Here is a 14311-nt window from a genome sequence, read left to right on the forward strand (position 1 = left end):
ACTGAACATGTTTTGCCTGAAACGATGTGTGTGGTTGTAATATCAAAAGCGGAGTAGCTGCTCCAGAGTCGGCTGGCTGATTTGTGAGGAAAAAAGTAATAATTTGCAGACTATCATTTTGATAAATATCAGTGACGGTTGCTGGTCTTTGAAGGACAGGAAGCTCATTTTGGGCCCAGTTATTTATACATGAATTCTTACATAAATTCTGCTGTCTGCTTCCACTGGGTTTAATGTGCTGTACTGCGACGGAATGAATGAGAAGAAAATGGTGACAGACCATCTGTGATAAGCAGCTGATTCTGAAAAAACTAGTCATATAGATTATTGCGTTCTACCACACTTTTAGTAATGAAATTTAAATACAACACCATTTTAGAGGAAGCGGAGCTTTCTTAGCTGTCTTGGAGCAATCATCTCTGATACATATTCTTCTCCTGGACTCTTTCTTTTCATCTTGTAGGTGCTAAATTCCCCATCAAGTGGACGGCTCCTGAAGCCGCTCTTTACGGCCGCTTTACCATCAAATCAGATGTCTGGTCGTTTGGTATACTACTGACTGAACTGGTGACGAAAGGCAGAGTACCATACCCAGGTAAGGATCAGAGCTCGTGTTTCCTTCACTATCTAGATGACGTTGCTGCTGACGAACGTGAATTGAGAACCTTCGAGTTTCTCTCGCCATAAAAAGGAATGATTCATTCTCTTTTTCTATAGGATCAGTTTAGCATGACGCTGTAGATGATGTGAGTCAGAGCAGATGTCTAATGATTTATCAGCACATAGGAAAGTACCCCCTCTCCCTCCCTTTCTCCCTCTGCCCCCTGCTGTCTGTACACAGTACTGCATTGCGGCTGCTGTCAATGGAGTGTGACTGGCACTGATTACAGACTGCGGCATATGGCAGACTTAACCACCAACTCTTGCAGATGACCATCTGGCTCCAATGGCCTGCAAACCGTTCAGTCTAATTAATTCACCACAGAGGATCCTGAGGACTGAACCCCTTCGTTTCTTCCCTCAAAACCGTTGTATGACTCATGGGGCATTTGTGACTCTGGTCCTGCTGTGTTCCCGAGTTCTATTTTGGTTCCATTGCTTGATAGTGAAGAAGCAGGTAGCATCTGTTATATTCTATTTCAGTCTGTGTGTATATATAGACATCTACACACACTCTTGTGTATGACAGGCATGTAAGGCTGAGCATCTCAGACCCTAAGACATAAATCACGTCAACAACCTCAGCATTCGACACCGTCATATCCCGGCTTTGCAGCAGTTGCCGCGGGCCTTTCCTCTCTCTCCGAGTGTGAGATAATCTGATCCCTACTCTCCCACAGTGAGAGAGTAACGGAGTTGGAGGGGGGGAGAAGGAGTGTTGGGGGCTGTGGCTGTGATCATGACCCTGACTGTGTGTCATAACCTCTTTTAGCCACAGCTAAGTTCTCTGTGGAGCTGTTTCGGTGTCACAGGGTTCAGGATCACTGTCCTCCCATCTTGGGAACAAACCCACGACGGGAAGTGACGAGATGAGATTCTCTTCCCTTTTTGTTTGAAGTGACTGCAGCTGATGGTGATTTCCCATCAGATATTAACAGTAATTGTCTTCTTTTTGGCTTTTACAAAATCATGCACAAATGTTGTCCATAGGAATGAGGGATGAACTAAAATATAAGATACTAGCCAAAGTTACAGACGGGATATCAGAAAAAATTGAAATCAGACTGGATCAGGTTTTGAATAAATATCTGATTGTGATTATTTTGACAGGAAATGCGATTGTGATATGATTCGCGATATCAATGGTAATTTTTACATCATCATTCTCATTTTAATTAAAAAGATGTGTAATAATAATTAGTCTAAAATTATATTTTGAAACACATTTTGGCTTGAACAAATATTACCTCACTGAACATAGGAAAGATACATTAAAGTAGTGGTTTCCAAACACTGGGTCGGGACCTTCATATGGGTCATTTGAATTTTTTTAGGTCCCCAAACAAATTTTTAGAATTTTTAATTTAGTTTAAAGCAGCACTTTGCAAGTCTGGTTGCTTTTTCACTCGGCGCTCTTATAATTCATATTTTTCTGACACCTCTGTAAACAGCCATCCATTGTCTACCTCCCCTGCCCTTCCACTCTCCTGGACATTTGCTTTTATTTAAAACGGAGTCAGCGTACACAAACCTTGTCCATTCACGTCGCCAGTCGTTTCCTCTTCCTCGCTTCTTCTGACAGTTTTCTGGGCCTCTTTTTCGCCGGCTCTGCCATTAAGAACTTCTAAAATAATGCCATCGCTGCCTTGATCGTATAGCCAGTACCTGGCCTAGGGTGTGTGTGTGTATCTGTCTCCTCAGGGTTGGTGGCCCTGTACTTGCAAGGCTGGTGTTCCTCTAATAGACAGTAGGGGGAGAGGAGACAGCCCCCAATCTCCCCGTAACGAGAAGCTGTTACATTAGGGTAAAAATCCTGCATAGTTCCACAGTTTTAATTAAGTAACCCATATTACAAATGATTTGTTCACCAATTCAGCAAATTAGCTGCTCCATTATGCACTGCATTTGCTGTTGGGTCACGATAGTTAGCCATCTTGGCAAACAAAAGTGGTTCCCCAGGGAGAACGCCGACATCCTTCGACGAGGACGTGAGTGAGCTGGAACCTGGCATGGAACAGTGTGAGACTGTGATTGTACTGTTTGACAGTATATTATGGTGAATATCAAGTATTGTGATTGCACTTTCCTCTGCCATCATATCACAGTGAACGCAACTGACCTCGAGAGGGATGAGTCATGTCAATCAACACTGCACTCAACCTGAGTGATTCCTGAGTCATCAAAAACAGCTCAGACCTTGGGGATGATATTGCAGCAAACTTTAGCCATGTATTCAATACCACAGTAAACATTCAAGCTGATTGTGTCGACTCACGTCTAGATGGAGCTGTATGTTTTGGAAATGGTTGCTCTCAGCTCGGTGGTAAATGCATCAGCACAAATGTTCATAGTTTAGCTGGTTAGAAGACTATATCAGGCTATATTGACAAAAAAAATGTGATATCGGCATTCGGCATCTAATTGGCCACAAAAAAGTGCTATCACGACATCCTTATTAGGAACTGCAGACTTTTATTCAAAGAAATGTCTGCTTGAGTCCTTTTAACTTTTGATCCCAATTTTTTTCCGACAAACTGTTTCTCCTGTGAACATCATAATTGACTACAAGTTTTCCAGGAAATAATGACACAATGTCCATCAAGGTTGAGCTTTTTTGTTTTCTTCTTTATCACAATAATTGCGTGGCCATATTCTTCTACTGTCAGACAAATGATGCCTCAGGCAGAAACACTGGGTTGTTTCAGTTTTTGTTTTTTTGTTTTTTTTACAATCTATTTGCCTTTAGTTTGCTCATAAAATACAGAACAACCAGAGTTGGTTATGTTTTGTTTGCCATGCTTGTCGCTCTGCCTGTAATGGTGAGACTTAGATTAGATTTTCGGTTATTTGGTCGTCATCTCGATATGGTTCAACTCTTGATTATACTCTATTGAACCTGAGAGAAACTAATGAGGTTTGACAGTGATGAGTGCTTTCTCTAGTTACAACAGGTGTTGAACATGTATTTGGATGCGACTGCTGATTGAAAGATATTTGTGATATTTCGCCTTTTGTAGGGCTCTCTTTTTTTAACTCCATAAGTCTTTGCAGTCAATTTTCATCACATTTGTTTTGATTTTGTTTCTATCTCCAGGTATGGTGAATCGAGAGGTTCTTGAGCAGGTAGAGCGAGGGTACCGCATGCCCTGCCCTCAAGGCTGCCCCGATTCTCTTCATGACATGATGAGGCAGTGCTGGAAGAAGGAGCCAGACGAGAGGCCCACATTCGAGTACATCCAGTCCTTTTTAGAAGACTACTTCACGGCCACAGAGCCGCAGTACCAACCGGGGGACAACCTCTAGTTGGATTCAGGGGCGGACTCTTGCCACAGCGGAGCAGTGCATCAGCAGAGCAAATAAAAAAGGGGACGAGAGAGGATTGAAAAAGGCTGCCAGTGCTTTGCTGAAGCTGCAGAGAGCGAGGTTGTGGTGCCCATGACCACACTGGCATACTTACACATGCAAGGAAAAAAAAATTCTGAAGTCGAGGTTTTGTCCCTTGTGAATCTGGGGACCAAATACTTGTGTCCAAATGTGCTTTGTGTGTGTGTTACCTTCTCCTTTAATTCAAATATACATGCAGATGCACAGTTTTTTACCTTTTAAACAAATTATATATTTGCAATATATGCTCCAGTCTCCCCCTTTTATTTTAATTTTACAAAGACCGTTAATTAATAGTGGAGTCGAGATCATTTTTTTAATATGTACGTACATGGATTTGGTTTTGAATGTATGTCGATGAGTGTGATGTTTTTTTAAAGTGACCAACAACTGTGGTTGAATTGTGATGCATGTGCCGTGACTGTAAAGATTTGACAGAGAAGGGTAAGCTGAAGCGGCGTCGCTGTATGTGGATGTAAGAATGTACTCGGACGGAACCAGGGGTTCACACAATGTATGTGGAGAAAGTCTATTTTTAGCAGGTGCGATCAGGTGGACAAATGAGAAAAATCAGAAGTGATTTGCGTGATCTTTATTTTAACACAGTCGCTCGGATGGCAGATCACATCAACGTATGTATTGCTTTTACTTTTTTTTTCTCATTGAAACGGGGATTTGAAATCATAAGACGTATTTTGATATTTCACCGATGCAATTTCCTTGTTTAGTATTTTATAATTGTTTTTGTTTGTTTGTTTTTTTAAATGGACTCTTCAGCTGTGAAAAGATCGAGTAGATTTCCGTCTGGAATCGACCTGTTGCTGTTAAAAGAATAACATTGTTGTCACTCTTGAATGCAGCTGTTGTTTCTGTAACTTCCTGTCAGTAAAATCCCACCAGCTATGCACTAAAAACAACATCAGTGTCTGCTGATGGGAATTTTATCCAAAGCCAAAGTGCAAATAACAAACTTTCTTTTATGTGTGAATGCAACTATGCAAAGCCACCCAATGACGTTTGCTGATCCACATTTATTGTTTCCTCATTTTATTTCCCAGCGGTGGAAACGATGGATCACTTCTGGAAGGAAAAAAAAGTAGTAGCAGACAAAACAAAGCACCGTGCACACACGGATCCAGAAGCGTTGGTGCATTTTCAGTGATCCAGTCATCACTTTTGTAGAGGGACTTCCTCAGTCTGTTCAAATGTGTATGTGTGTGTGATAAGACGACTCAAAGACTGGGCAAAGATGTGAACACTTTATTTTGTCACTCACAAGAACCTAATATGTGATTGTTCCTAAAGACAGGACTTGAACTAGTGGGGAGGTATTAAAAAAAAAATGAAATTACGGAGAATGATAACTAATAAGATTTTTGTATAGGAGAAAAAAAATAAAAGTTTTTAATCAAAGAGTTCTATTAGCTAATTTTGTTGATTCCTGAGATGATAAATTATACATTTTTTTCAAACCACCAATTGTGGAACATTTTCAACAGTTCACATCATTATCCATCATTTTTAATGGAAAGCAAAAGTTACATAAGTGGACAACAGGTAAGCAGTACACTACCTTCTTTTTACATTCATAGTACAGCAGCTAATGACTGGTTTAGCTGTAGCTTGTTTACATTTCAACAAAAATACTACTGCACAGGAACATATGTCTAGTTCTGTTCATAGAGATGTTTGAAGTTCTGGCTTCAAACGCTTTTTATTTGTCCTCAAATCTGCAAAGATAATGCATTTATGTCAAAGCCTGAGTTAAATAGCATTATCTAACTGCATCATATGCCTTTTATCGACAGTAAAACGGCACAATTGATTTTCATACTGAAATGAAGGTCACTCACAGCTGTTATTAAACATCTCACCTGACCAGCTCCTTGTACTTGTCCAGAGCCTCCTGAGCCACGTACAGGATGAAGGCCGGGTCCTGCAGCTGCAGCTCCCCAGGAACAGAGACGACAATTGGGGGAGAGTTCAGGATGTTCACCTCCACCTTGGTCTCAGTGATGGACACATTCTCCTCATCGTGGCTCTGTGGTGCCATCTAGAGAGTGGGAAAAGTATTGTTACATTATTATTATTATTATTATTATTTTAATCTAGATTCTATCTGCCTTTTGGCCATGATTTTATGTTGAATAACTTAATATATCATCAAGATATATTCTTTGAAATGTATGTATGTTACGGTATGGGATAACATGTATTCTGTCATCTTTGTCAGATTAAGGAAATGTTGTTTGGTATCGGGTTTTTTGAGCATTGTCCTTTTTTCTGAAGTAGATATAGAAATTTAGTAAAGTCACACAGTTGATCCAGATAAATTGGACTGGAAGCAACTCCTGATGTCAAACAGGGCAAGTCAGTCAGGTCAATGTTTTTCAGTGTTGCAACCTTTAATAATGTAGATCGCTTTTCCCCCTGAATTCTAACCTGTATATTTATTGATATACTGTCTATCTATCAAGGCCCTGGAAAGTTATTGACAAGCAAACCTAAATAGACATGAGTCATTGTAAGTGCTTGAATTTTGGCCAAGAAAAAAAGTTACGTTGGGTTAGGGTCCTTCACTCCTGCTGCTCACCATGGTGATGTGGAAGATATTTTGGCGAGAACTGCTGTTGCTCACAGCCTGAGCCACCCAGCCGAATTCAGCAGCCATGTCACTGAGCCAGTTGACCGTCTCGTTGGTGTGACGCTGGACAATGGAGAGGATCTCGTCGTGCTGGTCTTTGGACATGTCCGCCAGCTGTGATACCTCATCCAGCTCCACGTGCAGCTCACGCACGATGGGACACTCTTAAAAACAGTAGGGAGTATCGCTCGTGTGAGTCGTGTGAAGATATATCGCATGGAGTGATGGCACATGTGAGGAGTGTTGGGGCTTCACCTGTGAGCAGGGCTCCCTGACAGACCTCACACTGGCTCTGCAGCCTCCAACACTCGGAGGTCTGTCTGCGAAGGTCCCTGCACAACATCTGGTCTCGCAGGAAACGGGGGAAACTTTGCCTCGCTACACCAAAAACAGGAAAGGTTCATTATGCAAAGTTGTCATACCTGGAGGTGCAAGTTTTTTTGTTTTGTTTACCTTTTGTTGCATGTGCGACTAATGTCTATGCAGGTTTTTATTTGAGTAATCAAGGAACAAACTATTGGCCCTTGAGGAAATCTGACCAATTACCAAAACACTGCCAGAGTCTCTAAATGACTTACACTTTATGGACAAATGTATTTTCAGCATTGAATTCAGGTGTTTCAATCAGGCTTTGGTCTAGGCCCCTTATCTCCAATGAAGGACAATCTTAACTCTTCAGCATACCAAGACATATTGGACAATGCTATGCTTCCAAATGTGTGGTAATAGTTTGATGGTCCTTTTCTATTCCAACATGACTGTCCCCCAGTGCACAAAGGACTATAAAGACGTGAGTTGACCAGTTTGGTGCAGAAGAACTTGACTGACCCACACAATTACACGTCACTACAGTCTCTGCTGGTGTAATGGTCAGGTGTCCAAATACTTTTGTCAATATATTGTTTGCCTAGGTACTCCACCTCTACCCTCCTCTAGCATTATTCTGTCATTATTATGAAACCGACTGATTTTAGTGGGGTGGTTTGGTCACGTGCAGCGGAGGGAGAGTGATTATATTGGAAAGGATGTTGAAGATGGAGCTGCTGGGCAGGAGGAAAAGAGGAAACCACAGAGAAGGCTCATGTGAAGGAGGGCAGTCGGTATAACAGAAGAGGACACAAGGGACAGGACAACATGGAGGCATATGATCCTCTGTGGCAACCCCTAAAGGGAGAAGCTGAAAGAAGATTCATTGATTTTAGTGATAAACAAGTGACACGTGTTCACTACGCTCTCGCTCCTCCTCCTCTTGTTCTTTTGTGTATCTGCCTTATAATATAACATAACTCGTCCACACTGCACACAAGAAACTTGGAGCTGAATGTCGCAAGATCAGCAGCAGCAGTTATTGGCACATGCAGCCACATAATCAGACAGGTGTCCAGGGAAGCGCTTCATTTGCTTTGCGCCCTGCTGTAAGGGCATGCATTCTCAGTATTGGGCAATATTCATATTAAGAGAAGTTAAAATATTTCAACATGGATGCACATCTCCCCAAAAACTTTTTGTGGGTTCTTTTTGGCATTGTCTGAAAACTAAACACGAACACTGCTATACAGAGAGTCATGTGGAGCTGTTTGACTTTGTTAGCGTTGTGTGAACTCATTTTGCAGTAGTTTAAATCTAACATACAATAAATAATCGTAGGCTCCTCTACCTCTCTTCTTTTCTTCATCCACTGCCTCACTGCTGTTTTCAAACACCTGCGTAACCACAGCTCCAAATTCATCCGCCACACTCTTGCCAAAGTCATAGAAGGAGTCGAGCACCTCGTCAAGGCCCACTCCCTGCAGGAAGCCAGAGTCTCGTGCGGGGTAGTACGGATCAGAGGTGCTCTCCTCCGTCACAATATCAATGTCATTCAGGAAAGCTCTCTGGAGGACTTTGTCGAGCCTGCTGTTCATCCTGGACACAAGTGCCACGCTGCGGTTCACCACTGCTTCCACCTTGGCAATCACACGCTTAAAGGAATCCTCGATGTGGTCGACCTCCATGTCAGTGGTTTCTGGGCTCTGGTTTACCAGGATGTCCCCCGCGTCAATGCGAGGGCCAAAGCGCTTGGACACTCTGTGGAAGAGGTTCTCCACCTGCAATAGGATATTGAGTTTATTGTCCAACTCTATGTGTAGCTTCTTGCTGGGGGAGTCACAAGAGGATGTGGGGGGGTTGACAACATTCCACATTTCAGGAAAAACTGTTGGAAACTGGTGATTTTGAAACATAATGCAAACATTAACAAAAGAAGCTGAAGCTTTTACACATTAATTATGAGTTATACCACTTAATAATGCCTCACAACAATGTACACACCTTAGTAGTGTATTGTCTGACTAAAATGCTGTCAGCAGGGTGAATGTTAGAGTCCAGTTTTCATACCTTAGCTTGGAAAGTTGCAAATCCCCTGCGACACTTGGAGGTGTAGAAAGTTTTGCATGCGTCCTCCAGACAGGGCCTGCACTCCTCCCACTCTGACTGCAGGGAGTCTTTACACTGCTCCTCTGCCTCCTGCAGCCTCTCCATCACCTCTTTCAACACTTGTGCTGCCCCCTGGTGACACAAGGAGGTGCTCTCACTATATAGTTCTGTCTGTGTATACCAGAGGTTGGCAACACTTTTGGGTCATAGTGGTATAGATAAAGGAAGGGAGTGGCCACACGTTTATGCATGGTCTTTATTCTAATTCAACCTGTCCTTTAATTGTTGCATTTTAAAATATACAATGTAAAAAAGCTATAATGAGGTGTGCCCCTGCAATAGAAACATCCTTAACTATTTATTCACATCTCATATAAAAACAGAGCAGGAAGAAGAAACAACCATGTGTGACTTATAAAAAGCAGTGATGACAGTTTTCAAAATAAAAGTCAAGCTATTCAAACAAAAAATCATTAAAATAATTCTCAATCATCTGGCCAAATTTGCTACCATCTACTAGATTTCAGGCTTCCATGTCCAGTCCAAGTGGGATGGCCTATTGTTTCATAGAATATGTTTGACACACTGATAAAGGCGTCTTATTTTGAAGGCATTTTTTTTTTAAAGACAGTCCACTGCAGGCTTTCTTTGAATGTGTTTGTTTCTCCTTCTAAATAAACCTCATGTGAGTCGAAGAAGTTTTTCTACCCACAGAGTTTTCAAAAGTCAATCTTTGTTTCATCCCTGAAATGCTTTTAATTTGAAGAATAAACATCAGGAACTGAAAGGTTTGTTCTGCATTTGCAGCTACTTAATTCAGCATGTGTCTTAGGTACCAGAGTTTCAAAATACTGCCTTTTATTAATATGCGTTTGTTTTCTTTTCAGGATGTCGACGAGCAGATGAAGCTGGCCCATGGGCCAGATCCAGATCTAGTCCTGGATCCATAAATTGCCCCTGTATGGTTTTTAAAACAAAGGTACGTGTTCTTCCTACCCTCTTCTTGTCACTGCTGTGTCTGAGAGACGTCATGAGATGCTTGTGCTTCTGCTCGTTCCTCCACATCACCTCCTTCATCTGTCTCACCCCGTACAGAGCTCTGCTCACCTCCTCCTCCAGGAGCTTCTCACCATCCATAGACAGCTCTGCAGAAGAAGAGGAGAACAAAACCTGGGTGAGACCTTATACAGTAACAGGTATACAAGTTTGGGCACCCCTGTAAATGTTCATGATTTTCCTTTATAAATCATTGGTTGTTTGAATAAAACATTTCAGTTAAATATATCACATAGGAGACAAACACAGTGATATTTGAGAAGTGATATCAAGTTTATATGATTTACAGAAAGTGTGCAAGAATTATTTAAACAAAATTAGGCATGTGCATAAGTTTAGGCACCACAAAAGAAACATTGTGTGCATCCTCCTTTTGCAGAAATAACAGCCTCAAAACACTTCCTATAGATTCCAATTAGAGTCTGGATTCTGGCAGAAGGTATTTTGGACCATTCTTCTTTACAAAACATCTCCAGTTCAGACAGGTTTGATAGTTGCATGGACAGCGCGCTTTAAATCACACCACACATTTTCAATAATATTCAGGTCTGAGGACTGAGATGGCCATTCCAGAGCGTTGTATTTGTTCCTCTGCATGAATGCCTTTGTAGATTTTGAGTGTTTATACGGTCATTGTCTTGTTGAAAGATCCAGCCCCGGCACAACTTCAAGTTTGTCACTGATTCCTGGACATTGTTCTCCGGAATGAATGCCGTGTTCTTTTTCCGCCATGTTTTGCCCAAATAACTCTATTTTAGTTTCATCAGTCCATAGCACCAAAATGAAGCTGGCTTGTCCAAATGTGCTTTAGCATACCTCAAGCGACTCTGTCTGTGGCGGGTGCAGAGAAAATACTTTTTCTGCATTACTCTTCCATACAGCATCTCCTTGTGTAAAGTGCGCTGAATAGTTAAACGATGCACAGTGACACCATCTGCAGCAAGATGATGTTGTAGGTCTTTGGAGCTATAATTCTTGCACACTTACTGTAAATCATATCAACTTTATTTCACTTCTCAAATATCACTGTATTTGTCTCCTATGTGATATATTTAACTGAAATTTCTTATCCAAACAACCAATGATTTAGGAAAATCATGAATATTTACAGGGGTGCCTAAACATAACATATTGATTTTATTTAATACTTGCTTTCATTTTTTTTATGTCTATCAAATTATATGATTATTAGCATTTGGATAAGATTGACTTAACTTAAAGTTGGTCTTATATATTAACAAACTGAAAGAAATACTTTTTTTTTTACTGTTAATTGTATTTTTTTGCATATTCCTGGTGATGTGGAATATGCAGCCTGTGAAGGACATACAAATACAATCTAGTGACATAATAACTCAGTATTACTTTGTTTAGTAATAATAATGGTAACACTTTATAATAAGTACACACTATTAGCATTAGTTTAGCATTAATAAATATTTAATTCATAATTTATAATACATGAATACTCATTAGTATATAGTTTATAAACACAGTTAAACGTTTTAACTCATCCCATCAGCTGAGGAACCAATAGCTGCTGTACTCAAGCAGCCAATCAGCATCCACCTCCAACAAACGGTTTAGCACACGAGTACAACATTTAGAACTGTGTTCAACTACATACTAATGAGTATTCATGCGTTATCCATGATGAATTCAATATTTATTAATGCTTAACTAATGCTAATAGTGTGTAATTTTTATAAAGTGCTAGCTACTTTGGTAATCACTGAGTCACACGTTACTGCCCAATACTGAGATTAGGATAAATCTGGATTCCTCTGTGCCAACTCACGCTGTAAAGTGTCCTCTGAGACGCCTTTGGGTCTCTCCTCAGGAGCAGAATTGAGGACACCCAGTGTCACCACCAGGACGAGCAAAGTGAGCAGGAGCTTCATTCTTGAGCTCAGTCGCAGACAAACTCCTCCTGAAAGGACAGACACACGTTTATGTGCGAGACTGAGACACCGTTTGATAAATCCAAGTGTAGTGCATGTTCCGAATTAAGACATTATGAAACACAGGTGCTGTCTAAATCTATTAGGATGTGATGAGTGAACTTCAACAATACATGCCGTAACCAGGTCAACCACAAGATGGTGCTACATATCTATGCATACAAATATACAGTATTCAGATGATATGCAGCACCTGAACCAGTGGATTTTAGTTTTAGATTGTTTTGTGTGCTGTTATCACAGTGCTACATCACCACACCACATGTCTTAAAAGCAGTGAGATACCAGATTTTTACTTTGTGTAGCTTTGTGAGGATTTGATTTTAGAATTTTTGTGACTTTCTCAACAGAATTTTTGAAAAAAATTAAAAGCGCTAATAGCGTGAATAAACGGGAAGTTTGGTATGGAACTGTGTAACGATCCAGATTTTATTTTGTCGTACTAGTACTTTCCGGTGCGATGTGCTGCTCTACATCATATTGTTTTTATGCTTTTGCAATTTGCATAGGATGTGAGGCATCTTATGGGGGCACATCATAGGCCTCACCTGTGGTTTACAACTTGGCAGCGTGCATTTATGTGTATTACCATCTGCTGCTGCAGAAGTTAATATACCATCCACACACAAAACACACACACACAATAAAGCTGGAGACGCTGTTTTTATTAGCAGTCTTCAATCTAAACTCACTGGACTCTCTTTAGTGGAGACTCTGCCCGAGTTCAATCACACAATAAATTAGAATAGTTGTCGTTCAGCAGAGATTTACAGTAAATGACGATGTACCCATTTGACTTATTTCATTATGGGTTTAAGTTGCTGAGATAAACAGCTCGATTGTGTCCCACTCACAACAAACTGTATCTACCGGGGACTTTTAACAGTCTGCAAGGTTATGAAGAATGTAGATATACTTGTTTTAGTGAGAAAAACAATGTTGTATTAAGAAAATAAGCTAAATGATGCACAATTATCCAAAGCTGGTCTCTTCTAATGGATGTTATTATAATGGAAATGTATTTTCTTAAAAATGTTTAAGACTCAGGGACACAAATAAGTGTCATTTAATACTTATAACACTTCCTGCAGGATACATATTGATTAAAATACATAATTATGTATATACACATTTGAATAAACATATAAAAAAAAGGAAGGGTATGTCAAATACATTTAAATAAATTCCTCACAGTGACAACTACAATGCAGAAAAAAACTTACCAGCAGACAGATGTAGGTGCTTCTCCACCTGCAGGAATAAACAAAGTGCACCGTATGGACAGTATGAGGAGGTCTTGACCTGGACAAAGTCTATTTCTGCTATGTCCACTCAAGCTCTATCCTATTACTGTCTTTACTTGATGTTGATGCCCGTTAATCCAGTACTGGACATGCTGCCAGGGAGGTGTGTTCTGCCTAAGAAGGAGGCTTAGTCAGACATGGTGTTTACACCCTGAGAACGGGTATTAAACGGCTGGTGGAGCACTAGAACATCTAATCGAATCAAATCATCAAACCGTATAGAAACGCATCTCTGCATACTATATTGCTGTTTTTCATGAGGTGCATTTTCTTGCAGGAAAACATTTACAAATGTGTTTCAATAGAAAAAAACCCCCAGACATTTCCACAATAACAAAAGAGATTAAACCTGTTAGAACACAAGTGTTTAATTCATGTTTACATCTAAATACTGAATCATTTAATGGCATTTTCACAAATAGAATAAAGGTTTCACAAATCAGAGAGTGTGTTTTTATGAATCTTCAGGGTCTGTAGATTAATCTAGTCCAGATTTGAGAAGTCTATGTACAGTGGTTTTGGATCAGGACCTGTTCTAATGATGTCTGAGTATAAATTTTTTTTTCATAAATTAAATAAAAGCTTCACAAATACAACAGTGGATGTCATGCAAGGTAAATGTCTTACCTAACATGTCTAAAATGTTTTCACATCAAGAAGTGTCACAAAAAACAGACAACCAGTGTGCAAACAGTCGCACTGCGCATCAAGTTTATTTCCCCTTAACTTTCCCCTTAAGTGCCGAATCGGAGGCTGGCGAATTGGATGCTAAATTCAGCGTCGTTCCCTCAACTCTGTTTTGAGGGCCAAGGGGAACTCTGACAAAGGGGTAGGGGTAAGGGGGAGGGCTAAGGGGTGGAATTGGGATTCAGCCTTAATATACTTAA

General features: G+C 40.5%; 2 protein-coding genes across 3 annotated transcripts in view; one reads left to right on the forward strand and one right to left on the reverse strand.

The window, feature by feature from the left end:
* The window catches only part of yes1 (YES proto-oncogene 1, Src family tyrosine kinase), a 40856-nt gene extending 35463 nt beyond the window's left edge, over positions 1 to 5393 (forward strand). For both annotated transcript variants that reach the window (XM_083889360.1, XM_083889361.1), the window contains exons 11-12: positions 464 to 595; positions 3755 to 5393. In XM_083889360.1, the coding sequence (XP_083745486.1) occupies positions 464 to 595; positions 3755 to 3963 (341 nt within the window). In that variant the 3' untranslated portion in view covers positions 3964 to 5393. The remainder of the gene's footprint in view (positions 1 to 463; positions 596 to 3754) is intronic.
* A 251-nt stretch (positions 5394 to 5644) lies between these two features.
* Positions 5645 to 13452, reverse strand: clul1 (clusterin-like 1 (retinal)). The gene is made up of 9 exons (XM_083889053.1): positions 13344 to 13452; positions 11958 to 12089; positions 10100 to 10248; positions 9065 to 9235; positions 8346 to 8775; positions 6944 to 7066; positions 6638 to 6852; positions 5919 to 6097; positions 5645 to 5774 (listed from the first exon to the last, which is right to left on the reverse strand). Exons 2-9 carry the CDS (start codon positions 12058 to 12060, stop codon positions 5759 to 5761), a joined length of 1386 nt encoding a protein of 461 aa, XP_083745179.1. The 5' UTR covers positions 12061 to 12089; positions 13344 to 13452; the 3' UTR covers positions 5645 to 5758.
* Between the last annotated feature and the right edge of the window lie 859 nt (positions 13453 to 14311).

This window comes from Microchirus variegatus (assembly GCF_963457635.1).
Source record: "Microchirus variegatus genome assembly, chromosome: 5".
In the NCBI taxonomy this organism is placed as follows: Eukaryota; Metazoa; Chordata; class Actinopteri; order Pleuronectiformes; family Soleidae; genus Microchirus; species Microchirus variegatus.